At 36.9% G+C, this 24255-nt stretch overlaps 1 protein-coding gene and 1 long non-coding RNA gene across 3 annotated transcripts in view; both read left to right on the forward strand.

The window, feature by feature from the left end:
• The window catches only part of LOC125806120 (uncharacterized), a 288259-nt gene that overhangs the window by 226443 nt on the left and 37561 nt on the right, over nucleotides 1–24255 (forward strand). The window lies entirely within an intron of this gene.
• Nucleotides 348–16055, forward strand: gpr61 (G protein-coupled receptor 61). 2 transcript variants are annotated; one of them, XM_049485947.1, is made up of 3 exons: nucleotides 348–610; nucleotides 823–1038; nucleotides 13118–16055. In XM_049485947.1, the coding sequence occupies exon 3, from the start codon at nucleotides 13435–13437 to the stop codon at nucleotides 14791–14793; it is 1359 nt and encodes a 452-aa protein (XP_049341904.1). In that variant the 5' UTR covers nucleotides 348–610; nucleotides 823–1038; nucleotides 13118–13434; the 3' UTR covers nucleotides 14794–16055. The 2 variants fall into 2 exon arrangements, with proteins under 2 accessions (XP_049341904.1, XP_049341905.1); XM_049485948.1 differs by lacking the exon at nucleotides 348–610 and having other exon boundaries at nucleotides 765–1038.

Consider the following 24255-nt stretch of genomic DNA (forward strand, 5'->3'; position numbering starts at 1 on the left):
GGGAAATAGAAGAAATAGTGTTAATTATCAGGGGTTAGGGTGTGTTTTTGCACCTTTCCCATGCAGGGCGAGCCTATATTTGACCTCTTGAGGACATGCCCCTATGTACTCTGTATGTGTGTGTGTGTGTGTGTGTACTAAATGTACTAAGTGTTTTTTTTTTGTGGAGGGGGAGTTGTGGAATAACCACAAGTAGAAAAAGATAGGAGGGGCACAAGGACCCAGTGGTGCTGAGGAGCGAGCAGCCGCCTGCCTGCCTGCCTTCCTGCATCCCTGTCTCCCCTCTATATACACACACACACACACACACACACACACACACTGTTCTGCAGTTGCCCTGAGTGTGTATGGTGTGTGTGCGTGTATGTATGTGTGTGTATGAGAGAGAGAAAGAGAGAGAGAGAGAAAGAGTGCGCGCGCGTGTGTGTGAGAGGGAGAGCACATGCTTATGTGTGGGTGTGTGTGTGCGCGTGAAGGTGTGTGTGTATGTGTGTGTGTGTGTGAATGTATGCATGCATAAGAGTGTGCGCGTGCTCGTTCCCATCCATCCGCTCGAGCATCATCATCATCAGTCTGACCACCTGGACCTGGAGCAGGGGATCGGCGGAATGTAAGTGTGTGAGTGTGTGTGTGGGTGGTTGCTAGAAGGGGGAGGGAGGAGGGGGGAGGGCAGAGATGAAAGGGCCAGGTGAGACGAGGAGTCTTTCTCTCTCTCTCTCCCTCATTGTTGTGCGCCCCCAGCAGCATTAGCAGCTTTTGAAGAAGCCCCAGCCTCCTGGACCTATCTCTCTCTCTCTCTCTCTCTCTCTCTCCACACCATAGCAACCCTCCGGAGGCTGAGAAGAAGGTACGTCCTCCCCCGCTGACCGCCCACCCCCATCACTACCACTACCGCCGCCCCCCACCCACCCCCTCCCAGCTCTTTCATCAACCTGAGGCTCAGGATCAGCTCGCGCGAGTGGTCCTCTCACTCCCTGCTCCAGGAGAGGCTCACCTGTTCCAGAAGGCTCTGCTCAGCATTTGCACAGTCATAGCCAGGTAACCTGAAACTCCTCTGAACTTTTGCTCTGGAGCACTTCTGTTTTTGCTGGCTGTGTATTACTGTGTGTATTTGTGTGTGTGTGTGTGTGTGTGTGTGTGTGAGTGTGTGAGAGAGAGAGAGAGAGAGAGAGAGAGAAAGATTTGCTTAGTCTTGTGTCTTGTGTTTTAGTGTGGAACAAGCTTCATGTGACCACACTTATGTAAACACACACTAAGAAAAAAAAAAAGTACAGATTTGTACTTAAAAGAGTACAAAGCTTGTATATTGAGGTCCAACAGAGTACCTTTCAGTAAATGTCTTTTTTTGTACCAGTAAAGATATAAGATATAAGGTTTATAAACATTATCATCAACTAAACATGTGTCAAGAACTTGATGATCCCAAATCGTCTGGCTTTTAAATGAAAAATGTGTAATTATAATATACAGCTCTGGAATAAAATCAAGAGGAGGATGGACGATCACAAACCATCAAAAACCAAACTGAACTGCTTGAAATTTTGCACCTGGAGTAAAGGCATAAAGTTATCCGAAAGCAGTGTGTAAGGCTGGTGGAGGAGAACATGCCAAGATGCATGAAAACTGTGATTAAAATTCAGCGAATCCTAAATACAGAGTGACTGGGAATTATAAGGGTTGCACAGTAAAACAGACTAAAACCGCCCAGGTTTTAGGACCAGTCTGGAAGACTTAATTGGAAAATAGCTGTAAAAGAGTTTTTCCATTAAATATTTTTGCTTTGGGGCAGCGTGGTGTGTTTTGGAGCTGTGTTCCCACCACCCTGTCCTGAATATAGTATATATCATCACTGACCATTGAAAAAGAAGTATATCCATTCTTGTCGATTTTTGGTTTATTACACAGACTGTCCTTTACACTTTGTTAAAATTTCTTGATGAACAGACCAAAAGAAAAAAAGTTGCTGTTTTGGAGATACAGGTTTTTCATTGGACAGCGACAATATATAGTATAGATATTGTTTCCCTGCTAAACAATTTTGAAATAAAATGGTCAAAAAGGGGTTATTTAGTCTGATTCTACAGAAGAACCATTTGTAGGACCTTTCAATCGATGGTTAAATACTAAAAAAGCGATAAAAAACAATAAGTGTTGTACAGTAAAAACAGACCAAAAAGCCCAGGTTTTAGGACTAGTCTGAATGACTTATTTGGGAAATAGTTGCAAAAGAGATTTTCCATTAAATATTTTGCTTTGGGGCAGAATGGAGTGTTTAGGAGCTGTGTTTCCAAACCCCGTCCTAAATATAACATATATATCGTAGACATTGTTTTACTGCTAAAACACTTTAAAATACAAATGTAAAAAATGGCTAAAAAAGTGTAAAATAAGGCTTAATAGTGCAATACTTGAAAATAGTGTTCTTACAATGAAGGTCTTAAAGTATAGTGAGGTGTGATGTGTTTTAGAGCTGTTTTCTAATCCAGTTCTGCATACTGCAAATATTGTTATTTTTACCTGCTTTGAACACTTACCTAAAAAAAGGTGCAAAATGTGGTTTCCTTCAAGCAGTTTCCTAGAAGAACCAATTAGAAAACCTTAAAATGGATGCCTCTAAAATGTGACTGCGACTTAGACATGTTTAGAGTTTTTTAAACCAATTAAATAGAAGTGCATGTGCAGTAAAATAGCTCTGAGAAATTAGTTTTGAACGCTCTCTTAAAAATAAAAAAGTGCAAGAACGGGTTATTTTGGGCGATTATGCAAAATAATCAATTTGTATAACCTTTCAATCAATGCCTCTGCAAAGAGACTGAGAATAGAAGTGTTTGAAATTCTTCGTACTGTTTATATATAAGAATCAAATGCTTGAAGTGTGCATATGTCGTAAAATAGATGAACAGCTCAGGTTTTACGATTAGTCTGGAAGACTTAATTGGAAAATAGAGTTTTTCCATTAAATGCCTTGAAGTTTAACAAGGATTGTGACAGTGTGGAGTGTTTTGGATTAGCGTTTCCCAACCCTGTCTAATTTTGCAGATTTTTCAATGGATTTTTCAAATGGGCATCGATGGAGAAAGAAGCTTGTAGCACTGCTCCAAATCACCTCTACTGCTACAATCCGTGCTGAACTTGACGTTTAATGGACGTATTTTGAATTGATGTCTATTTAAAGGTATTGGGAAAGTAGACGTATATTTTGGAACAGTGTTTCACATTCCCAAAATATTTCTAATGTCTCAATCCACACTGAACTACAACATATTTAATGCCAAACTCCATTATACAATAAACTTTGAATTGGTGTCTCTACGATTGGGACAGTATAATGGATTTGTAGCAGTGGTTCCAGATGCTGCCGTGCATACTGCAAATATTACTATTTCACTGAACAACCACTTGCAGAAACTTTCCATGGATAACACTTTAAAGCAGGGGTCGGAAATAGAAGGCTTGCGGGTCACATCTGGCCTGTGAGGTTGTTTGAACTATAATGAAAAAAAGAGAATAAAATGCTTCTCTGGTGAGCTTTTATTTACATTCCTCCCCTGTCTCTCTCTGTTGCGCTTGGCGTGACTTTAGTTTCTACCTGTTTTTCTGCCCGTTCTTGAATAAGGAGTAGGAAGATGTAGCCCTCATAGGTGATAGCAAAAGAACGTAGCAAACGTTTTTACAGTTCTTACTAAACTGCAGTATGAAACCCAACCAAAACTAACCAGATTAAATGTAACAACTCCAGTTCAGACACTGGTCCAGACTTTCAGGTGTGAACATGCTCTTAAAAAGGGGGTTGAGGCAGTAGAATTGTTTGGACTAGAAGGTCCCAACCATACCCTGCATATTGCAAAAATTGCACCTTTTTTAGAGAAATTCTCTACAAGAACCACTTCCAAAGCATGTTAGTTAATACCTCCACTAAGGATCTTTTTCAGAAGTAGAAGTGTTTTGAATATTTTTTGTGACAGGATAAATTGTGGATACAGTTTGAATTTTGGCCTTAGTGACCTTTCAATTTTAGTATACTGTTTTTAAGGGGCTGAAGACACATGCTGATTTTACAGCAGTAAATGATATTAATTTAGCTGAATATTGTCACATCTTTGCCCTGTTCTTTGTCTGTCTCTGTGTCTCATGTTCTCTCTGTGTTTGTTTGCCTCCGTGTCTCCGCCCCAGTCCCATTTTCCTCCAAGTGCCCCCCCTCTGTGTTCATTTGTGGCTCCGCCCCCTCGTTACCTGTCCAAAGGTGTTTCCTGTTTCTTGTTAGTTTGTGTGTTTAAATAGTCCCTCTGTTTCTGTGTTCCTCGGTGTTGTACGTTTTACGTCTGTTAGGTTGCACATTTCTTTGATTTCTCAGTCTATAGCTTTCTCCATGTTTTCCCTAGCCTGGCTCCAGTTTGAATATAAGCACCATTCTGGCCCTGGATGCTGAGTATATTAGGTGAATTGGCTTAAGCTGCTTCAACCAACACTCCGGTTGCTGAGTATAAACCACATTTGGTTCAATTCCACATGACTGGTACCGAGTCATAGCCAAAGCTGCCATACATAAGCAGCGGATAAAATAAAGGGAAATAAAGAAAATGCATCTTTAAACATCACTGGCATTGTCTGATTCTACCAAAGTTTTAATAAATGTAGAGAGCAGATTTTTATTTTTATTTTATAGAATGAACTGCCCTTGTGAAAAGGAAGTATACTTAAGAGCAATTAAAAGAATGTTCAAATTAGGTAAAGAATACTAAAAGTGCATTTTCAATTTAATATACTTTATGGAAATACACATTAAATATACTCTATCTGTATTTCCATAAATGTATTTTTAAGTAGTATGCTTTAAATTAAATGTTGTCTTTATAGAAAAGATATATATATATATATAGTGGCATTAAATACTGCTTAAAGTGTGAGAAGTTAATTAAGAGTGTAGTGCTGTGCGATATGACGATAAATATCTTGGGGACGATGCAAATATATAAAGTAGGCTACGATGAAATGTATTGGCGTGGTCACTTTGCATAAACTCGGTTTATATAAGTGATAATAAAGTAATCTTCGCAAAAAAAGCTTCATAATGTGGTTTTGCGACATGACGCTGCTTTAAGTTATTTGACGGACACTTGAAAAAAATGTTAATTGAGTTTATTTTGATAAATACCTGTATAATTTAGAAAAAATTAGCTACTGCATCTACCTCATCTGTTTTCATATATATATACATACAGATACATATATATTGCTGCACTAAAAGTGAGTAATTCTCATTTGTGAAAGTTTGGTTTAATGTCACTTTGAAATAAAGTTGTAAAAAAAGTAAGCAATGATATTATTTTGTCATATTTTTCGAAGAATAGCTGAAAACATACTCAAATGTGGTAAATCATGATATATATTGTTATCGTGATATACAAAACTTCCATATCGTGATATGTGATTTTTCCCATATCGCCCAGCACTATAAGAGTGCTTTCTGAGCTGAAAGTCACTAAATCATGCAGGACAGATCTACACAGTCAGTGATGGAGAACAATGATGCAACAGATGGTAGACGCAATACTGAAACGTTAAAGTTAAAAAGTTCAGGCCCCGGATCCTCATGACTGCTCATCAATTGAACACCCGCACCCCTCCCCCTCTTCAGTTCGTGATAGAGAAGAAAAAAAACACACATAACCATGTGCAGTACTGTACAGACAGTGACTGGCGTGGTTCTCTTCATGAGAGGGGTGAGGGGTAGAAGAAGAAGAAGAAGAAGAAGAAGAAGAAGAAGAAGAAGAAGAAGAAGAAGAAGAAGAAGAAGAAGTAAAAGAAAGGCGTAAAGAAGTTGTCGAACAACAGGGCTGGTTTTCATTGCAGTAACTACTGAGTCATGTGCATATTATAGAGTCATATGTTACTCAGTTGGCAGGCGGGGACATTCTTACTCGCTCAGAGAGGAAGAGCGCAGAAAAACACCAGCTTTGTCCTGCAGCAGTTTTTTTATTTTCACATTCTTGAATCTACACTGCCTGGACTAAAAAAAAAAAAAGAGGTCACACACTCTAATATTTAATTGGACCACATTTAGCTTTGATTACAGCATGCATTCACTGTGGCATCGTTTCGAAAAGGTTCTGCAATGTCTCAAAATTGATCTCTGTCCAGAGCTGCATTTGAATTTTGATCTTGTGTTGTTGATGAGAGCACAAGTCTTCTCCAGGACATCGCAAAGATTCTTTTACAAAATGTAAAATGAACAGTGTTGTTTTATTCTAAAAACTACGGACAACATTTTCCCCAAATTCTAAATAAAAAATATTGTCATTTAGAGCATATATTTGCAGAAAATTAGAAATGGCTGAAATAACAAACAAAAAGATGCAGAGCTTTCAGACCTCAAATAATGCAAAGAAAACAAGTTCATATTTATAAAGTTTTAAGAGTTCAGAAATCAATATTTAGTGGAATAATCCTGGATTTTAATCACAGTTTTCATGCATCTTGGAAAGTTCTCCTCCACCAGTCTTACACACTGCTTTTGGATAACTTTATGCCGTCACTCCTGGTGCAAAAATTCAAGATTCAAGCAGTTCAGCTTGGTGGTTTGATGGCTTGTGATCATCCATCTTCCTCTTGATTATATTCCACTCCAAATTCTTACCTTGCCATGAGCACGCTGGCCAGTGTTTATGCTGTAACTAAATCCTGTATTGTATGACTTTTATCATGTCATTATGTCATGCATATATATCTTCTCATTCTGCAGCAGCTAAGCCTGGGTCTGGATGATGTAGCCAAATTTTGGTTGATACGTTATCTGCCAGTTCATGCATTGTGCCACATAATGGACCTCAGTCAGTGACAGATGTGTAGGTTGGTTCCCTTGTGCTGCTAAAAAAAATCTCTTACCTGTTGTGGCATGGTCTCTACAAGGCCTTTAAAGATCTGTCATTAAAACATTACCTAGACACAAAAAATCGGCCTGTCTGTACGATTCTGGCCCAAATGCCTGGCTCAGTGAGTGTAGCATGTGCCAACACCCCACACAATATGTGCATCAATATGCAAATTAGTACCTTTACAATATACTTCAATTGTATTAAAATTATGTTTAAAAAACACATACTTAAATCTACTTAGGTTCTACGAAAAAAGCACTCAAAAACACAACCTAATGCTTTTATGTTGTATTTACATATAGCTTAATTACATTTGAAATATACTTTTCAAAATAAGTTCTATAAGTTGCCATAAGTTGTACCAAAATAGTACTTTTAGTATGAATTTAAATACGTATTTAAATGTTAAAAAGTATTTACTTTTTCATGTTAAGTATACTTTTTAAAATATATACTTAATACACTTTTTTTTTTTTTTTTTTTTTTTTACAAGTGTGAATACATTTTTCTTATATTTGTACATATTTGAACACACCACAGCCGGGCTGAAGAACTCTAAGGCTAAGAAGGGCCTCCACCATTATCTACTATTATTAAGCACTGATTATGGGTGGGTTCTTGTGATGAGCCCTGTTTTCCTCTGGGCTGTGGTGCACATGCTTTACTGCTTTATGATGCTGCTAAAACTCCAGCCTCAGGTAAAAGACGGTGAAGGAGGCTTCTTTTATGTTTTGATTTACAGTAGCAGAAACTGTGCTTTTATATAAGAGCGATGCACCGCTGTGTGCTGCTGCTGTCTGTGTCGTGTAAGGGCAGAAGCGCAGTACTGCAGATTGACTGGAGCAGAGGGAGACCGGTCCACTTTAATAACTGTTTAGGAATCAGTGCTTTAAGGACTCGCAGTCCCGGCGTGCGGTGCTGGCCGTCGCGCCGTAAATGTGAATGTAATGGGTTAGGACCCATCTTTTCAGGCCCAAAGTGGTCAAGATGGCAGACAGTGTTGTTGAGTAGTGCTTTAGCCATTAGCCTATGATTGAACTACAGAGATTTCTCAAATAGTGATCCACTTAACTATACTGTAGATGCTGGTCCACTTTGCTGCCAACACTCTTTCACTTTCTTTCACAAATTTGGAGCTAGCCACAGGCAAGGGAGAGCTATTGTATATCGAGATAGTTCAGGATAGTGCTGTGCGATATGACGATAAATATTGTGCGGTCGATAGAAAAGTGTCTATCATGCTACTTACCTTCTATCGTCCCCATCGTTTCTACAGTAATTTCATCAATAATTCATGCAAATATATAAAGTATGACATGTATTGGCGTTAGGGTTGGGTTTCTATCATGGTTTTCTATTTTTGGTGAGGATCTTGGACAGATTTAATGTGGTACACAGCGCTCTGTTATGTATTTTTACATTTTAATTATTTAACTAGAACCGTCACGCTGCAGCTGCTTCTTCGTTCTATAGGTGTTGCGTCTCTTAGCGCTGGTAAAGCTTTATATTCTGTCTTTTAACTATTTCATTTTGAACTTTTAGAATTCGTTAGATTATATTTCTTTTAGCATTTTGACCTTAGTTTAGTTGGTTATTTTTCTGTTTTTATTAAATGTTGTTATTAGCTTATTAGCTTGTTGCTGCCTTCTTTGTTATTTAGCGTACAGAATGTCTTAGTGGTCTTTTATATGAATGTTGATTTATTCATTTAATAGCTGTATCTAATTATTTCAAGTGTGATTTTTAAATCAGGTGAGGAGAGCTCATCCGCATGTTTGAATGGTTTGTCCTGTAGGAAAACGCACCCGATTTATATGCTGACACTGTGGTCTGACTGGCAGGCTGAGAGACTGAACGTCATGCAGCCCGTAGGCAGTAGAAGAAGCGACAAATCCCCACGAGCCGCGCACCCATTAATCCACCTGCCGAGCTTTAAACGCACGGATGAGGCTCCAGGAAATAGCCTGTGATGTAGTCATCTGTTTTTTTTCTATATTTATTTTATATAAAGCTATGGTATGATAATCACCATATAGCCAAGTAACCAAGTATTATTGTTAACGAAAATTAACGAAATAAGAAAACTGAAAGTGACTGAAACCAAAAAGAAAACCGTAATCAAAAGAAAAAAACTAAAACGAACTGAAATTACAGATTGAGCCCTAATTTTCGTGTTTGTTAATTTATTTACAATTTATTTATATAAATGTGTTATATCATGATGTATATCGTTATCGTGATATAAAACATTCCATATTGTAATATATATTATTTTTCCCATATCGCCCAGCACTAGTTCAGGATATACAAGTTTGAATTAGTAAAGCTAATGTTGCTTAATAATTTATTTTATGTTGATCTTTTATAAATAAAAAGTAAATATGCTACTTTGTTTCGGACACAAATGTTCAGATATTGTTAAACAAGCCTATTAAGTCACTTCTTTTGGCTCAAGTTTGTATATAATGTGTGTCTGAGACCCCTGAATAGCATTGCTAGTTAGCATGCTGGCTAATCTATCTATCTAAGCTGCCTATCGAGTCATCTACTACCCTCTTCCACACTTACTTTTTTTTTCTCTAAATGCCCATATATAAAGCAACAGGTAAAAAAGGTTAAGGAAGAGAGGGTAAAATAGTAGACCTTGCATGCGTTAGCTCTTAGCCTAGCACTGTTTATGATCCCGTTCTGTGGTCCCTGTCAGGAACAACCACGGCCATTTGTTTGCTTAGTGGCTTAGTGTTGTGATTAAACTCCACCCTCTAGAGGGCAGTGTTTTACTCTATCGATAGATCCCACTGTTCTGACTGGATACAAAGTAAGTTTTCTTTTACACAGATTTAATAAACATAATAGTGTGTTGTTTTATAAACAATTTCATCTATTATTTAAATTTCCAATTTTATATTTCAATTAATAATCTGTGTACTGTGAAATCTCTTAATCCATGTGTGAAAATGATAATGATCTCATGCTCCCTGAACCCTGAACTCTTTCACAATTCCAGCACCATGAATCCTGACATTGTTCATCTTGAAATATGTTCATGTCATCAGTGAAGAAAAAATTAATTGATGGAATAACCTGGTCTATATTCAGTATATTGAGGTATTGAGGTCAGCTGACCTCATTCTTTCAGCACATACTGTTGCTGAACCTAAACCTGCAGACCAACTGCAGAATCAACCCCACATCATTTACTTATAGTTAAATAAGTAGTGGAGATTTTTTTGGCCATGCTATGTACCACTTTGTTTACAGTATGTGGAGTACACAGATTATTAATTGAAATACTAATAATAGTAATAGTGGTAACTTTATTTATATTTAATATAATAATCATACTCTTCCTATCACTAAAACCTCTGAGCAGCACATGTACACAGTCATTATCAGTTAATCTCTAGATCAATGTGATCTTTGGCCTCAGGCAGTAATACAGTTCCCATATCTACAAACAAAGAAATCCTCACATCCAGATTAGTCTAGAAATCTGCCTGAGCTCCGGTCACGTCGTTTGACCACATCGCCCATGAGCCCGGCAGTTTCTTTGGTGGATGAACCACCTTCTTCTTCTTCTTTTCTGTCGCTCTTTCTTCTCATTTCAGTCGAGTACAAAAAGGTTTCACATGCAGAGTGTGGGACTGTAAGCGGCGGGACATAATGCAGGCAGCAGGTAATGATGTAATCAGATCTGTGCTGAAGTATCAGGGGTCTGAGCGAGTTTGTCAGGTGCCAGTAGAAAATCTAGTCCAAAAGCTGCAGCATAATCACATTTGAAATAGTTGGTCACATGTGTCCATGCAGCAGTTTAATACAGCCGTGGTGGGTAAGCAGGGCACGAACGAATGCAGGGTAAGAGATTACAGATATTTTATGTAATTAATCATATTCAAGTAAAAAGTGGGTTTGGTATTTTTTCATAAGGTCAGTTTTATACAAATTTTTTTTTTTAAATGTTTTCTGTCACTAATTGCTGAGTTGTGTGTGTGTCGTATGTTAAAACACTATATATGTATATATATATATATATATATATATATATATATATATATATATATATATATATATATATATATATATATATATATATATATATATATATATATATATAAACTGTGTTGAATTTTTTTGTCTGATTATACAACCCGAAATCAGATAAAGATGTGACAGTATGGAAAATGCAAGAAAAAAGCAAAAAAAAAAACCTGAATTTCATACAAATACTTAATCTTTTATTTCAAAAGAGTTTTGTATGCAGTGCAGTCAGATAGTTTTCATTAAATATCATTAATGAACATGTTTGTAATTGTTTTAATACTTTTCTTATTTCGCATTTGTTACAATCTTCTGTCTTTGTTCCTCAAAATACATCACCTGTTTGTAATAACAGCATTGTTTTATTTCATTTGATTAGTACTATTATTAATAATCAAATTACACTTGTGTAATACATATTAGTATTACAAAAATCAAATGCAGGAAAAAATGTATATTAACAAATAAAATAAAAAGTTGGCCACACAAAATATTAAATATCTTGTCTTGGCATTAAATACTGCTTAAAGTTTAGTGTAGCTTTCTTCCAGTGTCATTAAGGTGTTAACATTATGTGCATCAATATGTAAAGTAGTATATTTACATATATACTATGTAGTATATTTACATATATACTATATAGTATATTTACAATAAACTATATTTAATTATTATATTTAAGTGTATTAAAAGTGTACATACTTAAATCTGCTTAAGTTTGCAGAAGTTATATATATATATATATATATATATTTTTTTTTTATTTAATGCTTTTATGTTGTATATAAATATATAAGCCATCATTACAATTAAAATATACTTAAGTTGCCTTAAAATGCAAAATGCAATAAGTACATATTACTAAGTGTGTACTTTTCCATACTATGTATACTTTAATAGAATATCTATAAAGCTTTAAGGTTTTTTGTATTTTGTTTTTTGTTTGTGGTTTACATGCATGAACTAAATATTCTGCACTTTAGGTTTGTGGTTGATGTTTTGTTACATTATATATTGTGATTTATTGGCGATTTGTCATATCATTAAAAATACTGTTATAGCAAAATACATTTTGTGATATTATTTTAGGGACATATTGCCCACCTCCAGTTCATACTGTCTGCTATGCAATAAAGGTAAAAAAATATAAACAAAATACTGTGTTTTAATAGTATTTTCCATACTGTCCCAATTTATTTTTTTTATTTGGGGTTGTGTAATGCTGCCTTCAAGTCGTGTCAGACGTATCATATTTACGAGATGAGAGCACATGAACCTCACCACAAACTCCTATTTACCAGTGGGAAACTGAGATTTTTAGATAAGCCCCAAGTTTCCCAGTTGGAGGAGTGTCAGTAACAAGAGGTCATGGTGGATGCTTATTAGCAATAGTTTTAAACTGTAGAGGTAGTTTCTGAGTTTAGTTTTGAGGGCAACTTGCACTAATGTTATTAAGGAATAGCAAAAAGGCTAACTAGAAAGACCCAAAAAATGTTGCCTCGTGCACATACAGATCTTGAAAAAAAAGAGACCACTTAAAAATGATGAGTTTCTTTGATTTTATTAAATTAAAAACCTCTGGAATATAATCAAGAGGAAGATGGATGATCACAAGCAATCAAACCAAACTGAACTGCTTGAAGTTTTGCACCAGGAGTAAAGGCATAAAGTTATCCAAAAGCAGTGTGTAAGACTGGTGGAGGAGAATATGCCAAGATGCATGAAAACTGTGATTAGAAAACCAGGGTTATTCCACCAAATATTGATTTCTGAACTCTTAAAACTTTAAGAATATGAACTTGTTTTGAACTTTGCATTATTTGAGGTCTGAAAGCTCTGCATCTTTTTGTTATTTTCTGCAAATAAATGCTCTAAATGGCAATATTTTTATTTGGAATTTGGGAGAAATGTTGAGAAAAGTTTATAGAATAAAACAGCAATGTTCATTTTACTAAAACATATACCTAGAAATAGCAAAATCAGAGGAACTGATTTAGAAAGAATCTGAAGTGGTCTTTAATTTTTTTCCAGAGCTGCTTATAATATAATATAATATATAAACAAAAGGATTTTCCTAATGGCATCCATCTCCACCAGACCAAAAAACAAAGTAGGAATTTTCCAGTGAGATTGAAGGCAGCTAAAAACCTTTTTAAAAAATCGTATTCAAAACTTTAACATGATTGTTTTCTGTCATTCATCAGATGCAGCGTCTGTGATCAGAAGGTACTGGACGCTGAGTAGGATGGAGCCTCGTCAAGCATGGAGACAGATGCAGAAGTTTGCTTGGATATGAGAAGTGTACGAGTTTATGAGTGTATGAGTTTATGAGTGTATGGCACTGTTGAAGCTCTACGCTCTCATCTACATACCAGTGCCTGAGCTGTTTTATTAATAATACAGACTCCTCTACGCCCTGCAGTTTGGCTGCTCTTGGAAAAGAGAGGATGGGTGATAAGCCCATGAATACAATTCCTGCCTCATCCTGGCAAAATCCCAATTATCCTCATCCTATCCTCTCATGGATCCCACTGCCTCCCCCAGCCCTCTGTGGAACCTGTCGCTCGCCAGCCAGAGGCAGCCCAACACCACCCAGACCAATGGCTCAGGAATGATTCTACCCGGTGATGGTGCTGAGCTCCAGATGCTGGCTCTGTGCTCGATGGTCCTGATGGACGTTCTGGCAGTGGTGGGCAACTTGGCCATTATGGCGGTCATTGCCAGGACGCAGCGCCTTCACAAATTTGTATTCGTCTTCCACCTGTGCCTGGTGGATCTTCTGGCTGCTCTGGTCTTAATGCCTTTGGGGATGCTAACCAAGAAAGCCTTCTTTAATGAAGCCGTCTGCCAGGCGTACCTCAGTCTGAGCGTGGGGCTCATCAGTGCCGCCATCCTCACCATCTCGGCCATCAACGTGGAGCGATACTACTACGTGGTGCATCCCATGCGCTACGAGGTTAAAATGACCGTGGGACTGGTGGTCTCGGTTCTCATAGGCATATGGATCAAGGCTATGCTCATGTCTGCTCTTCCCTTGCTTGGATGGACGTTGCAGAAGGACGAACCACGATGCTGCTCTTTGCATCTGATGAATCGAGGGTCTCACCGCTTAGTGTTTATGATCCTCTTCACGCTCATCTACTTCCTGTGTCCAGTCCTCATTATCTTAGTGGTGTACTGTAACATGTTCAAGGTGGCCAGGGTGGCAGCACTGCAGCAAGGTCCTGTACCTACCTGGGTAGAAACTCCACGGCCGCGCTCGGAGTCTCTGAGCAGCCGCTCCAGCACTGCAGCTAGTCTCGGAGGGACAAGGAACACACCCCAACGGATTTTCGGTGGGGGCAAGGCCGCCGTTGTGTTGGTGGCCGTAGGGGGTCAGTTCTTAGTCTGTTGGCTCCCATACTTCTCTTTCCACCTGTACTCCGCCATCATATCCTCGTCACCCAGCGCCCTGGCTCAAGTAGAAGATCTGGTCACTTGGATTGGCTATTTATGCTTCACTTCCAACCCCATTTTTTACGGTTGCTTGAACCGACAGATCAGGGAGGAACTGGCGAGGAACATGGCCTGCATCTTCAAGTGGTGGCGGCCACACGAGGAGGAGCAGCTTCCCAGTAGGGAGGCTTCAATTGAAGAGAATTTCCTGCAGTTCCTGCAAGGAACAGGCTGCAACCTCGGGCCCAGAAACTCCCACAGCACGTCTGTCCCCCATCACGAGGATGACGAGACCCTCTCGGCCCATCGCGGGCCTTCAGCTGACTTCCACATTCCCGGGCAGGTCATAGAAGAGACGTCAGAGTTCATTGAGCAGCAGCAGCTAAACGACCTCAAAATATCGGACAACTGTATCATCAAAGCGAAACCTGAGCTGCAGGGTTAATATTGTGAATGAAAGATGTGTAATATATATATATATATATTTTATTTATCTTTTTACATGTTGCCATGTTTGTTGTAAGTTCCTTTTGATACTCATACTTTGGCCAAACGATTTGTATGGAGATATTTGGTTTAGACGATTTTACATACAACTGTATGGACGTATGAAAAAAAAATATATATATATTTTCTACAGAAGAACTACTGAAGAGCTCTGCTCAGCTCTGCTCAGCTGAAAAACAGATAAACAGATAAACAGCAGTCGCTCCGAGTTGAACTGATGATCAAACTGATCAACAAAAGATCTCATTGTTGTTCCTATAGTTACTAATGCTTTATTTATTGACCCACCAATGATGAGGGTTTGAGAGTATGAGTTTGATTGTGAGAGTGTGAGAGGTTGTTTGTTACAGGATTCAGTCTTCATTCACTGTTAGCTTCATTAAAATGTGGCATTATGAATGTAGGCCTACCAGTGTGGCTTTCACAAGCTGTTGCATTTTATCTCAAGATATATTGATTCGTATAGAAGCATTAGATACACTCATCATCAATTAATTAATTAGCTGCACCCAGAAGGAAAGTGTCGGAGTGCAATGCTATTTGAAAGGAAGATAAAGGTTTCCAGGAACAATAAATGATAAAAAAAAAACTCTTGGCTATATTAATACAAATAAACACATATACTGCCTGGCCTAAAAAAATAAATCTCCACCTGGATTTAACTATAAGTAAATGATCTGGGGTTGATGCTGCAGTTGGTCTGCAGGTTTAGGTTCAGTAACAGTATGTGCTGAAAGAATGAGGTCAGCTGACCTCAATACCTGAAAATACTGAATATAGACCAGGTTATTCCATCAATGGATTTTTTCTTCCCTGATGACACGGCCATATTCCAAGATGACAATGCCAGGATTCATGGAGCTCAGATTGTGAAAGAGTTCAGAGTTCAGGGAGCATGAGATCATCATTTTCACACATGGATACGTAGATAGTTCACCACAGAGTCCAGATCTTAACCTCGTTGAGAATCTTTGGGATGTGCTGGATGGAGAAGAGCTGCTTTGTGCAGTGGTCAGACTCTACCATCATCAATGCTGCTGCAAAGCTCTTGGTGAAAAATTAATCCAGCAACACTGGATTGAAATAAATATTTTGACATTGCAGAAGCTTATTGAAACAATGCCACAGTGAATGAGTGCAGCAATCGAAGCTAAAGGCGCTCCAATTAAATAGTAGAGTGTGCAACCTTTTTTTTTTTTTGGCCAGGCAGTGTATATACATACAAAAGTGAGTGGTGTAATGCAACATGCCAGACGTCTCGGCATGTAGAGAGTTGTAGAGGTTCTTAATGGAGTCCTGTGATAATTCATCCCATGCAGCTCTAATAGCATCCCACACATTTTCAATCAGGCATAGGTCTGTTGATGCAGTTGGTTGTAGGGACACATTAATGTAATGATGGGCTGTAAAAGTGCCTGTAGTGAAGAACAAAGGTGATTTGGCTTGAGACCAGGCCTTCTGGACATCAGAAGGACATCAGGACAGCAAACCATTGAGACCACTTGGTGCTGAACACAGTGTCTCCATGTCTCCACCAAGCTCCACCAAAAGCTGGGCTCACTTAAGGTCAATGAAATTCACTCCTGTCGTTTGACTCCTTCTGGGTGCAGCTACTATTTTAGCGATGAGTGTAAATGCAACAAGATTCAAAATGTTCGGATGGATAAACATCTACAAAGTTCATGCCATTGGCTGTTTAGAGAGGGCTCCTCTTTGTAACCGGGAAAAAATAAACACCCCCACAGCCTTTCCACACCTTGTGACATGGTTATCACAGCCTGCTCCCCCGGGCCCTGAGCTTTATGAAGCACCTGATGATCAGAACAGTGGAACAATCAGATAAAAGTGTCACACTGGGTCAGCTGTGAACATTGGTCACTACAGATGTTGCTCCTCTAAAGATCTTATTTAGCTGATCTCAAAGAGTTCATTTAGGTCCTCCATCCACGCTCACACGCAGTGCAGCTGTTGGTTTCCCCTGTGGGTGTAATGGAATATCTTGCCATCTCTTTTACCAGTTGCCAAATGTATCCATATTTTATGGCGTACATACAGTACAGGCCAAAGGTTTTCTTTATTTTCATGACTATTTACATTGTAGATTCTCACTGAAGGCATCAAAACTATGAATGAACACATGTGGAGTTTTATGTACTTAACAAAAAATGAGCTGAACCTCCACAGTCACCGGACCTGAACCCAATCCAGATGGTTTGGGGTGAGCTGGAGCACAGAGTGAAGAAGGCAAAGAGCCAACAAGTGCTAAAAAACACCTCTGGGAACTCCTTCCTTCAAGACTGTTGGAAAACTTTTCATTTCAGGTGGCCACCTCTTGAAGCTCATTGAGAGAATGATGCCAAGAGTGTGCAAAGCAGTAATCAGAGCAAAGGGTGTCTGTTTTGAAGAAACTAGAATATAAAAAATCTTTTTTAGTTATTTCACCTTTTCTTGTTAAGTACATACAACTCCACATGTGTTCATTCATAGTTTTGATGCCTTCAGTCAGAATCTACAATGCAAATTAGTCATGAAAATAAAGAAAACGCATTGAAAAAGAGAAGGTGTGTCCAAACTTTTGGCCTGTACTGTACATGAGTATTTAGTATCATCGTTGTTGAAGTTAATTCACAGGATTATTGGGTAATTAGAAGGCACTACACCTAAAGAAAGAAATATCAACAGCTGTTTTGCTCACAAGTTGATAATATTATCTTGCATTATATCTTGCAGATGCATTTTATGTTGAGCTAACAAAATCCTTAAATGCTGATGCTGCTCTGTTTAAGTGGAAATGTGTGGCATAATTAAATATTAAGTAAGTTTATACATTTTATTTTGGGGATTTTTTAAGCTACACGTGTTTGTCTTAAGTTCATCCAGAAAAGGAAAAGAAAGGAATGGGAAAAAAGGAAAGGAATGAAAAGGAGGGAATACAAAAATGTATTTAAAGCTTATACAATATATATATATATATATATATATATATATATATATATATATATATATATATATATATATATATATATACAGCCCTGAAAAAAAAAATTGGAGACCACTTCATTTTCTGAATTATTTTCTCTGATTTTGTCCTTTAAAGCATTTATGTGCAGAAAATGAAAAATGGTTAAAAATAACAAAAAACATGCAGAGCTTTCAGACCTTAAATAATGCAAAGAAAACAAGTTCATATTCATAAAGTTTTAAGAGTTCAGAAATCAATTTGGTGGAATAACCCTGGTTTTTAATCAAAGTTTTCATGCCTCTTGGCATCATGTTCTCCTCCACCAGTCTTACACACTGCTTTTGGATAACTTCATGCCACTCCTGGTGCAAAATTTTTAAGTTCTTCCTCTTGATTATATTCCAGAGGTTTTCAATTTGGTAAAATCAAAGAAACTCATCATTTTTAGCAGTCTCTTAAATTCTTTTACAGAGCTGTATATACATAAAACTAACATGCCAAAAGTTATGAAACAGCAGTATGTGTACTGACCATTAGGCGTTACCTATACTTGGGAATGAATTACCCACCTGTGTATGATGTGAGGTGTTATCTTGTGAGCGAGGTTAAACCCTGGTCAGTGTGCTCATAGCAAGGCAATGTGAATTATCAGAGTTAGAGTAAGTTCTGATAGTGGGTGCCAGATAGATGGGTGGGTATTTGAGTATTGTGCCAGATGGATGTAGGTATTTCTCAATAGACTTTAATCCACAGTGTTACGTGTGTATCAGGAATACGTTACAGAAGGCATTAATTACCACCCACAGTGGACAGCAGCGATGTGACTGATAGCATCTGGTCAGTGTAGGGTTCTTCAACCAGTGGGACAGGGCAAAAGTCACAAAAGTCATGGAACACGATATGAGTGTATTAGAAAATATAATAAAAAAAAAATGAGTATACACATGCAATGAACATATAGAAGACCATTTGGATGATGGATTGGATTAATGATAACTGGTTAGACGTATCGTATGGAGTATTGTGCCATTAAAATACCAAATCATAGACAACATCTAATCTATTTTACTTCTGATATCAGAGCTGCCATCAGCTCGCTCCGAGAAAAATCTGATATTGGATAATCAAATGCCAGCAGTCTTTTGAGGTGAGCGTTTTTTTTTTTTTTTTTTAACTGTAGCTGGATTTGCAGAGGTAGCAGTTCTTGTGACCGCAAATAGCTGGACACTTCTCGCTATGAATGCGCTGTTGTTTAGGGGTAAACCCTCCGCCTCCTCCGCTCGCTGCAGCACTGCCTGTTTTGCCATAAGCAGACTCAACTTGTTGTGGCTACAGCGCACAATAAAGGCAATACTTATACATGTGCATAGTTTCTTTTGCCCTCTTTTTTCTGCTAATGAATGATACTTTTAGAGGTTGTCTGCTCTCTGCCACCTTAAAAAAATTCTGATTTATTGATCAGTGCATTCTTTTCTGCATTTTTTTCTATTTAAATGGTCAGACATATCCCACATTTCTGCCTTAATGTACACTGTAACAAACTGATGTAATTGTGCTGGTAAATGGAACAGTAAAATACTGTTTAAATCAAATATAGAACATTTCTGTTAATACAGCGCCCTTATTTAACAGTAACAGTAACATAACAGTAACAAATAGTGCAATTAGTGCTGGATTATCTGAGAACATCTGCTTAGAGAGGGACACTGGTGGTGTGAAGAGCTTGTGTTATATTAATTTTATAATTTTTTTAAATCATCACTTGTTCACAAATAGGAAGTATGCATTTTAAATGCACATTGATAACAATATTTTCTTTTTTTAGTACTTTTCACAAAGTCCATCTTTCCTATTGACTCCTACTGGCATGATATTTGAATAATGGTAATTAGTTGTGACCGATATGGGTCTAAAAAAAATCACAATATTTCATTGTATATTTGCGATAACGATACTCTTGCCGATATGACAAATCATTGAATTAAAGTAAAAAGAATCAAGAATACACTTTTTATTATTGCATACAATATGATATGGCATACCCTTACTGCGATATTTAAAAAAATACAAGAATTTTATCAGATTTAATTTTATCAGAATTAAATGATCCAGAATGTCAAGATACTAATAATGCACTCCTAATGTCTCCATATATCCAATAAAAGTAAAAGTTAAAGTAAAATAAAAGCTATTGGACAGATATAATCTGTCTCTAGTATATAATGGGAAATGAGAACAGTGTGAATTTTTCTTTTGCTAAAAACAGCAAAAATGTAGGACCCTCATGTGTTAATTAGGGGTGGTTGACATTTCGATTATAATACTGTTTACGATATTCAAAAATGTTGGTGATATTATTGTGTATGATGCGATATGGCACACCCCTTATAGCCCTCACATTCTATCAGTGTGTAGTCTTGCCCAAAAGAGCTACCTTCTATTCGGTATCGGTTATATTTTTTATAACAGTTGACTGCCTGGCCTTAGTGTTGTAGGTCATAAGAACAAGTTACCATATTATTTACTGCATAAAATAAATTCTGTCTTCATGCTGGCTGAGAACTGCAATGAAGTGCAGTTACTTTGTGTTGGATCTCTACCCAAATAAAATGAGTTGCTTTGGATTTGTTGCTTTAAACTTGTTGCTTTAAACTTGTTTATTTATTTATTTAATAGTTTATTTAACCGGGACAGTGTACATTAATTAACATTACTGTAAATGCACCAGAATTAGCCTAAAGGCTATTTTTCAGCCGTTGTCCCTGGAAGATTATTCTTATTAGATTATTAGATTAGATTATTCATAGATTATTCTATGAGATTATTCTATAGTTTATTTTGATCAGCAATCATTTTAGCACACCAGTTCCACCCATTCTAGAAAGCAGTTCATTCTAGAATATTACAAATATATTATAATGAGGCACTGTAAAATAAGTAAGCAGTAACATGATGAAATTTAATATACAGTAAAGTACTATTAAAAGAAATTACAGTAAATGTACTAAAAATAAATATATTGCTGGCAAAACTGCTACCAGTTAATTACTAATAATTACTGCAATTTTACTTTACAGTTTTTACAGTGTACATACATTTAATTTTGGAACAGTTTCCCAGACAGGAATAAGTACAGTCTTGGACTCCACAGCATTTTGAATAAAAACTTTCCCATTTATAATATATAATCTATGACTAGACTTAATCCCTGTTTGGGAAACTGACGCTTTGTTACTTCTCTTTGTTACTGATTTATGCAAATGACCTTTGTTGTGATTAGCTGTCCCACTGGAATTGTGATTGTTTTGCCACAATGGAAAAGTAACCCAGACAGAAACACTTATTATAACATTAAACACAGATATATGAAAAGATTCATTTTTAAGGTTATGGTTTATTCAAAACGGGTTAAATTTGCAGCATGGTTTCCAAAGGTGGGTTTTGGATTTTGAACTAAGGGTGTTGTTACACACCTGTAGTTGGTTTCTATGGTCTGGATCAGTTGATGATTTTGTTTAATTGGAGCGTTTGTACCTCTGTTTGGTTTGGTTTCAAACGCACCAAAATACGCAACAATAAACCACGCGAGCACGTCGCCTCCTCTGATTGGTCAGAACTGTCTGTCGTGGGAGCGAGAAAGTAAATATAGTGTTTTCAATGAGACGTGCAGCGCAGATGTCTGCAGCTAAGAGTAGTGAACGCAGCACAGACCGTGAGTGTAAACAGCATGGAGCAGCAGAGGAAGTGTTTGTTCATATCCGTGGTGATAACAGTTATCTGGCTAATATATCAGATTAAACTGCGCTTTATCAGCAGTTTAGCTCACATAAAAGGAGTATATTTAATAGCTGGGTCGAATCGAGACCGGATCACATTCTCACCACAAGCAAATCACTCCAGAGTTCCTCTGGCTGGTCTCAGTCCGGTTATTTAATTTCGCACTCGAGTGTAATTACTGTTTTCACACAAGCTCAATTGAACTGCACTAAGAGTACAAATGAACCAGAGTCTGTGTTAACTGGATAAAATAGTGCTGATGTGAAAACACCCTAAAAAAAAGTGTGTAAAATTGCAAAAATCTATGCCATGGCCTAATTTTCCAATGATATCCAATTAGTGTTGTCTTTTGTTTGCATTTGGGCCTTTTTAATTTATTTTATTTATTGAAAAAAGGGTGAAAGTAAAATTTAGAGGTGGGCAATCCAAGTTCAGCCACTATTTTTTTTGTAAAATATATTTTATATTATACAAAGACAAACTGGATCTGCCAAAATCTTAAAAAAAAAAAAAAAAAAAGTTAGACTTTTTTTAAATGCTTTACCATGTTTTTACTGCTTTTAAGTTCCTGTAACATGACAACGCTTTCTATTGGTTTATTGGTTTATTGGTTTGGTACAGAAGAAAAATACTTTGTAAATAAACGACAAAAAAAGACACCACACAAGAGATACTGTATTAAATATAATACTGTTTTCAATTTTTACTTGTTTTGGGAAGCTGCAATGTTATTTTCATATTTTCATTTCATCATTTCTCCCTCATGTTCTTGGAGGTTTATTTGGAATTCAGCAGCTAGTTTCCTAGCTTATTTAAAACATCAGAAATGCAAAGTTTTTCATGTTAAGCTACGATAAGTAGCCTCCATGTTCTCTCTGGTCCTGCTGCAGAGCAACTGTACTCTACACCCTGTGCACTCTGTAAGTCTTATACTGTATTATAACAGAAAAAAACTTTTTCTACTGGATAATTTTATTGCAATAAAGCTATTGAGGCCACCTGATGTCATTATTATGCTGGTATTTTTCCATTGGGGTTAAGAAGAGTTCAGGGCTGTTTTGGGGCAATTTTCATCTCCAATCTTCTTTCAGTTCGATCAGCTGATTGTCAAAACCAATTGAGGGCGGGGCCAGAGGCCACATTAACCTTTCCAAACAAACTTCTATAATGAAGCCTGTGTCTTTTGTTTTTGCATACTATTTACTTTTTGCATACAACAAACCAAATTGTTTGGCAATTATTGCACATACCATATTGTACTGTGTCTTTTTATATGTATCTATTTGTGTATTTATTTTTAATTTAATGTTACTACACATATTACAATGAGATGTACAAGTGAGGCATGAAAAAAAAATTATATATATATTTATATATATACACATACATACATATACACATATACATATATACATTATACATTATACAGGTAGAACACACATGCACATGCTTCAGATGCTTTCTAGCTCTAAAACATTTGATGCAAATCATCAGTTTATTAAAATTCAATATAAAACTTTATATTTGGTATATCCACAGGGACAACAAAGCTTTCAAAATGTTATTTATTTCTACCCGAAAATATATAAATATTTAGATAATTCATGCCATAGAGGGTTATTATTAAATATTTTTAGTTTATCATCTCTGCCCCTCACAATCATAATTTTAGGAAAAATTTATATTTTATTTTCTGATTTTTAAATTTATGCAAGTTGGAGTATACCATCAGATTTGTGTTACAAGATACAAAATTGGACAAATCTGAAAATCGAGAGAAGATTCAACTTTCATTTTCCTTGAAATTCTAAAATGAAAAACTAAATAATTAAAAAATTGGATAAAAAAAACATATTTCTTCTTCATTTCAGATTTAGCTTGATACAGTCAGAAATTAAACTGCTACATGTTACACTGACCAGATAAAAGTGCAAGTGCAGTATTTTCTGCCACCACACACACACACACACACACACACACACACACACACACACACACACACACAGCCTGACTCACATCTAAGAGCTTTGATGTTTGGTGGGCGAGTAGGTGAGAGGGAGGCTCCTAGTGGTGAAGTTCAAACACTCTGACCTTTCAGCCGAGCCGGGGGATAAAGGTGTTCACAAAGCTTTGTGACTCATTTTCAGAATTGATTCAGTTTGAGAAAACTGCTGCTCGCTTCTGATTCAACAACATCTGAAAAGAACAAGTGACATCAGCTGATCCTCTGACAATACGTAGATGTATCTATTGGGAAAGAATTGACCAATTCTTTTAGAGGAATTCTGTATTGGACATAAGGCTGCTTTTAGTTACAATTGCTTTACAATACAATACTCTAATATATTCTAATAAATAGCTTAACCTGTTTTATGTACTGTTTGTTAAAAAGGAACTGGCCTACAACAGGTTTTCATCTTGAATTAACACACAGATAGATAGATGATTTTTTACAGCCATTGCTCACTTTACAGCAGGAGCAAAGAGAAAAATGTGCAATGTATATAAATCCAATAAATATGTTAGTTATTAATAAACAGCTCTGGAAAATAATAAGAGTCCACTTAAAAATGACAAGTTTCTTTGATTTTACCATATTAAAAACCTCTGGAATATAATTAAGAGGAAGATGGATGATCACAAGCCATCAAACCAAAAAAA

Source organism: Astyanax mexicanus, chromosome 12, assembly GCF_023375975.1.
Source record: "Astyanax mexicanus isolate ESR-SI-001 chromosome 12, AstMex3_surface, whole genome shotgun sequence".
Lineage (NCBI taxonomy): Eukaryota > Metazoa > Chordata > Actinopteri > Characiformes > Acestrorhamphidae > Astyanax > Astyanax mexicanus.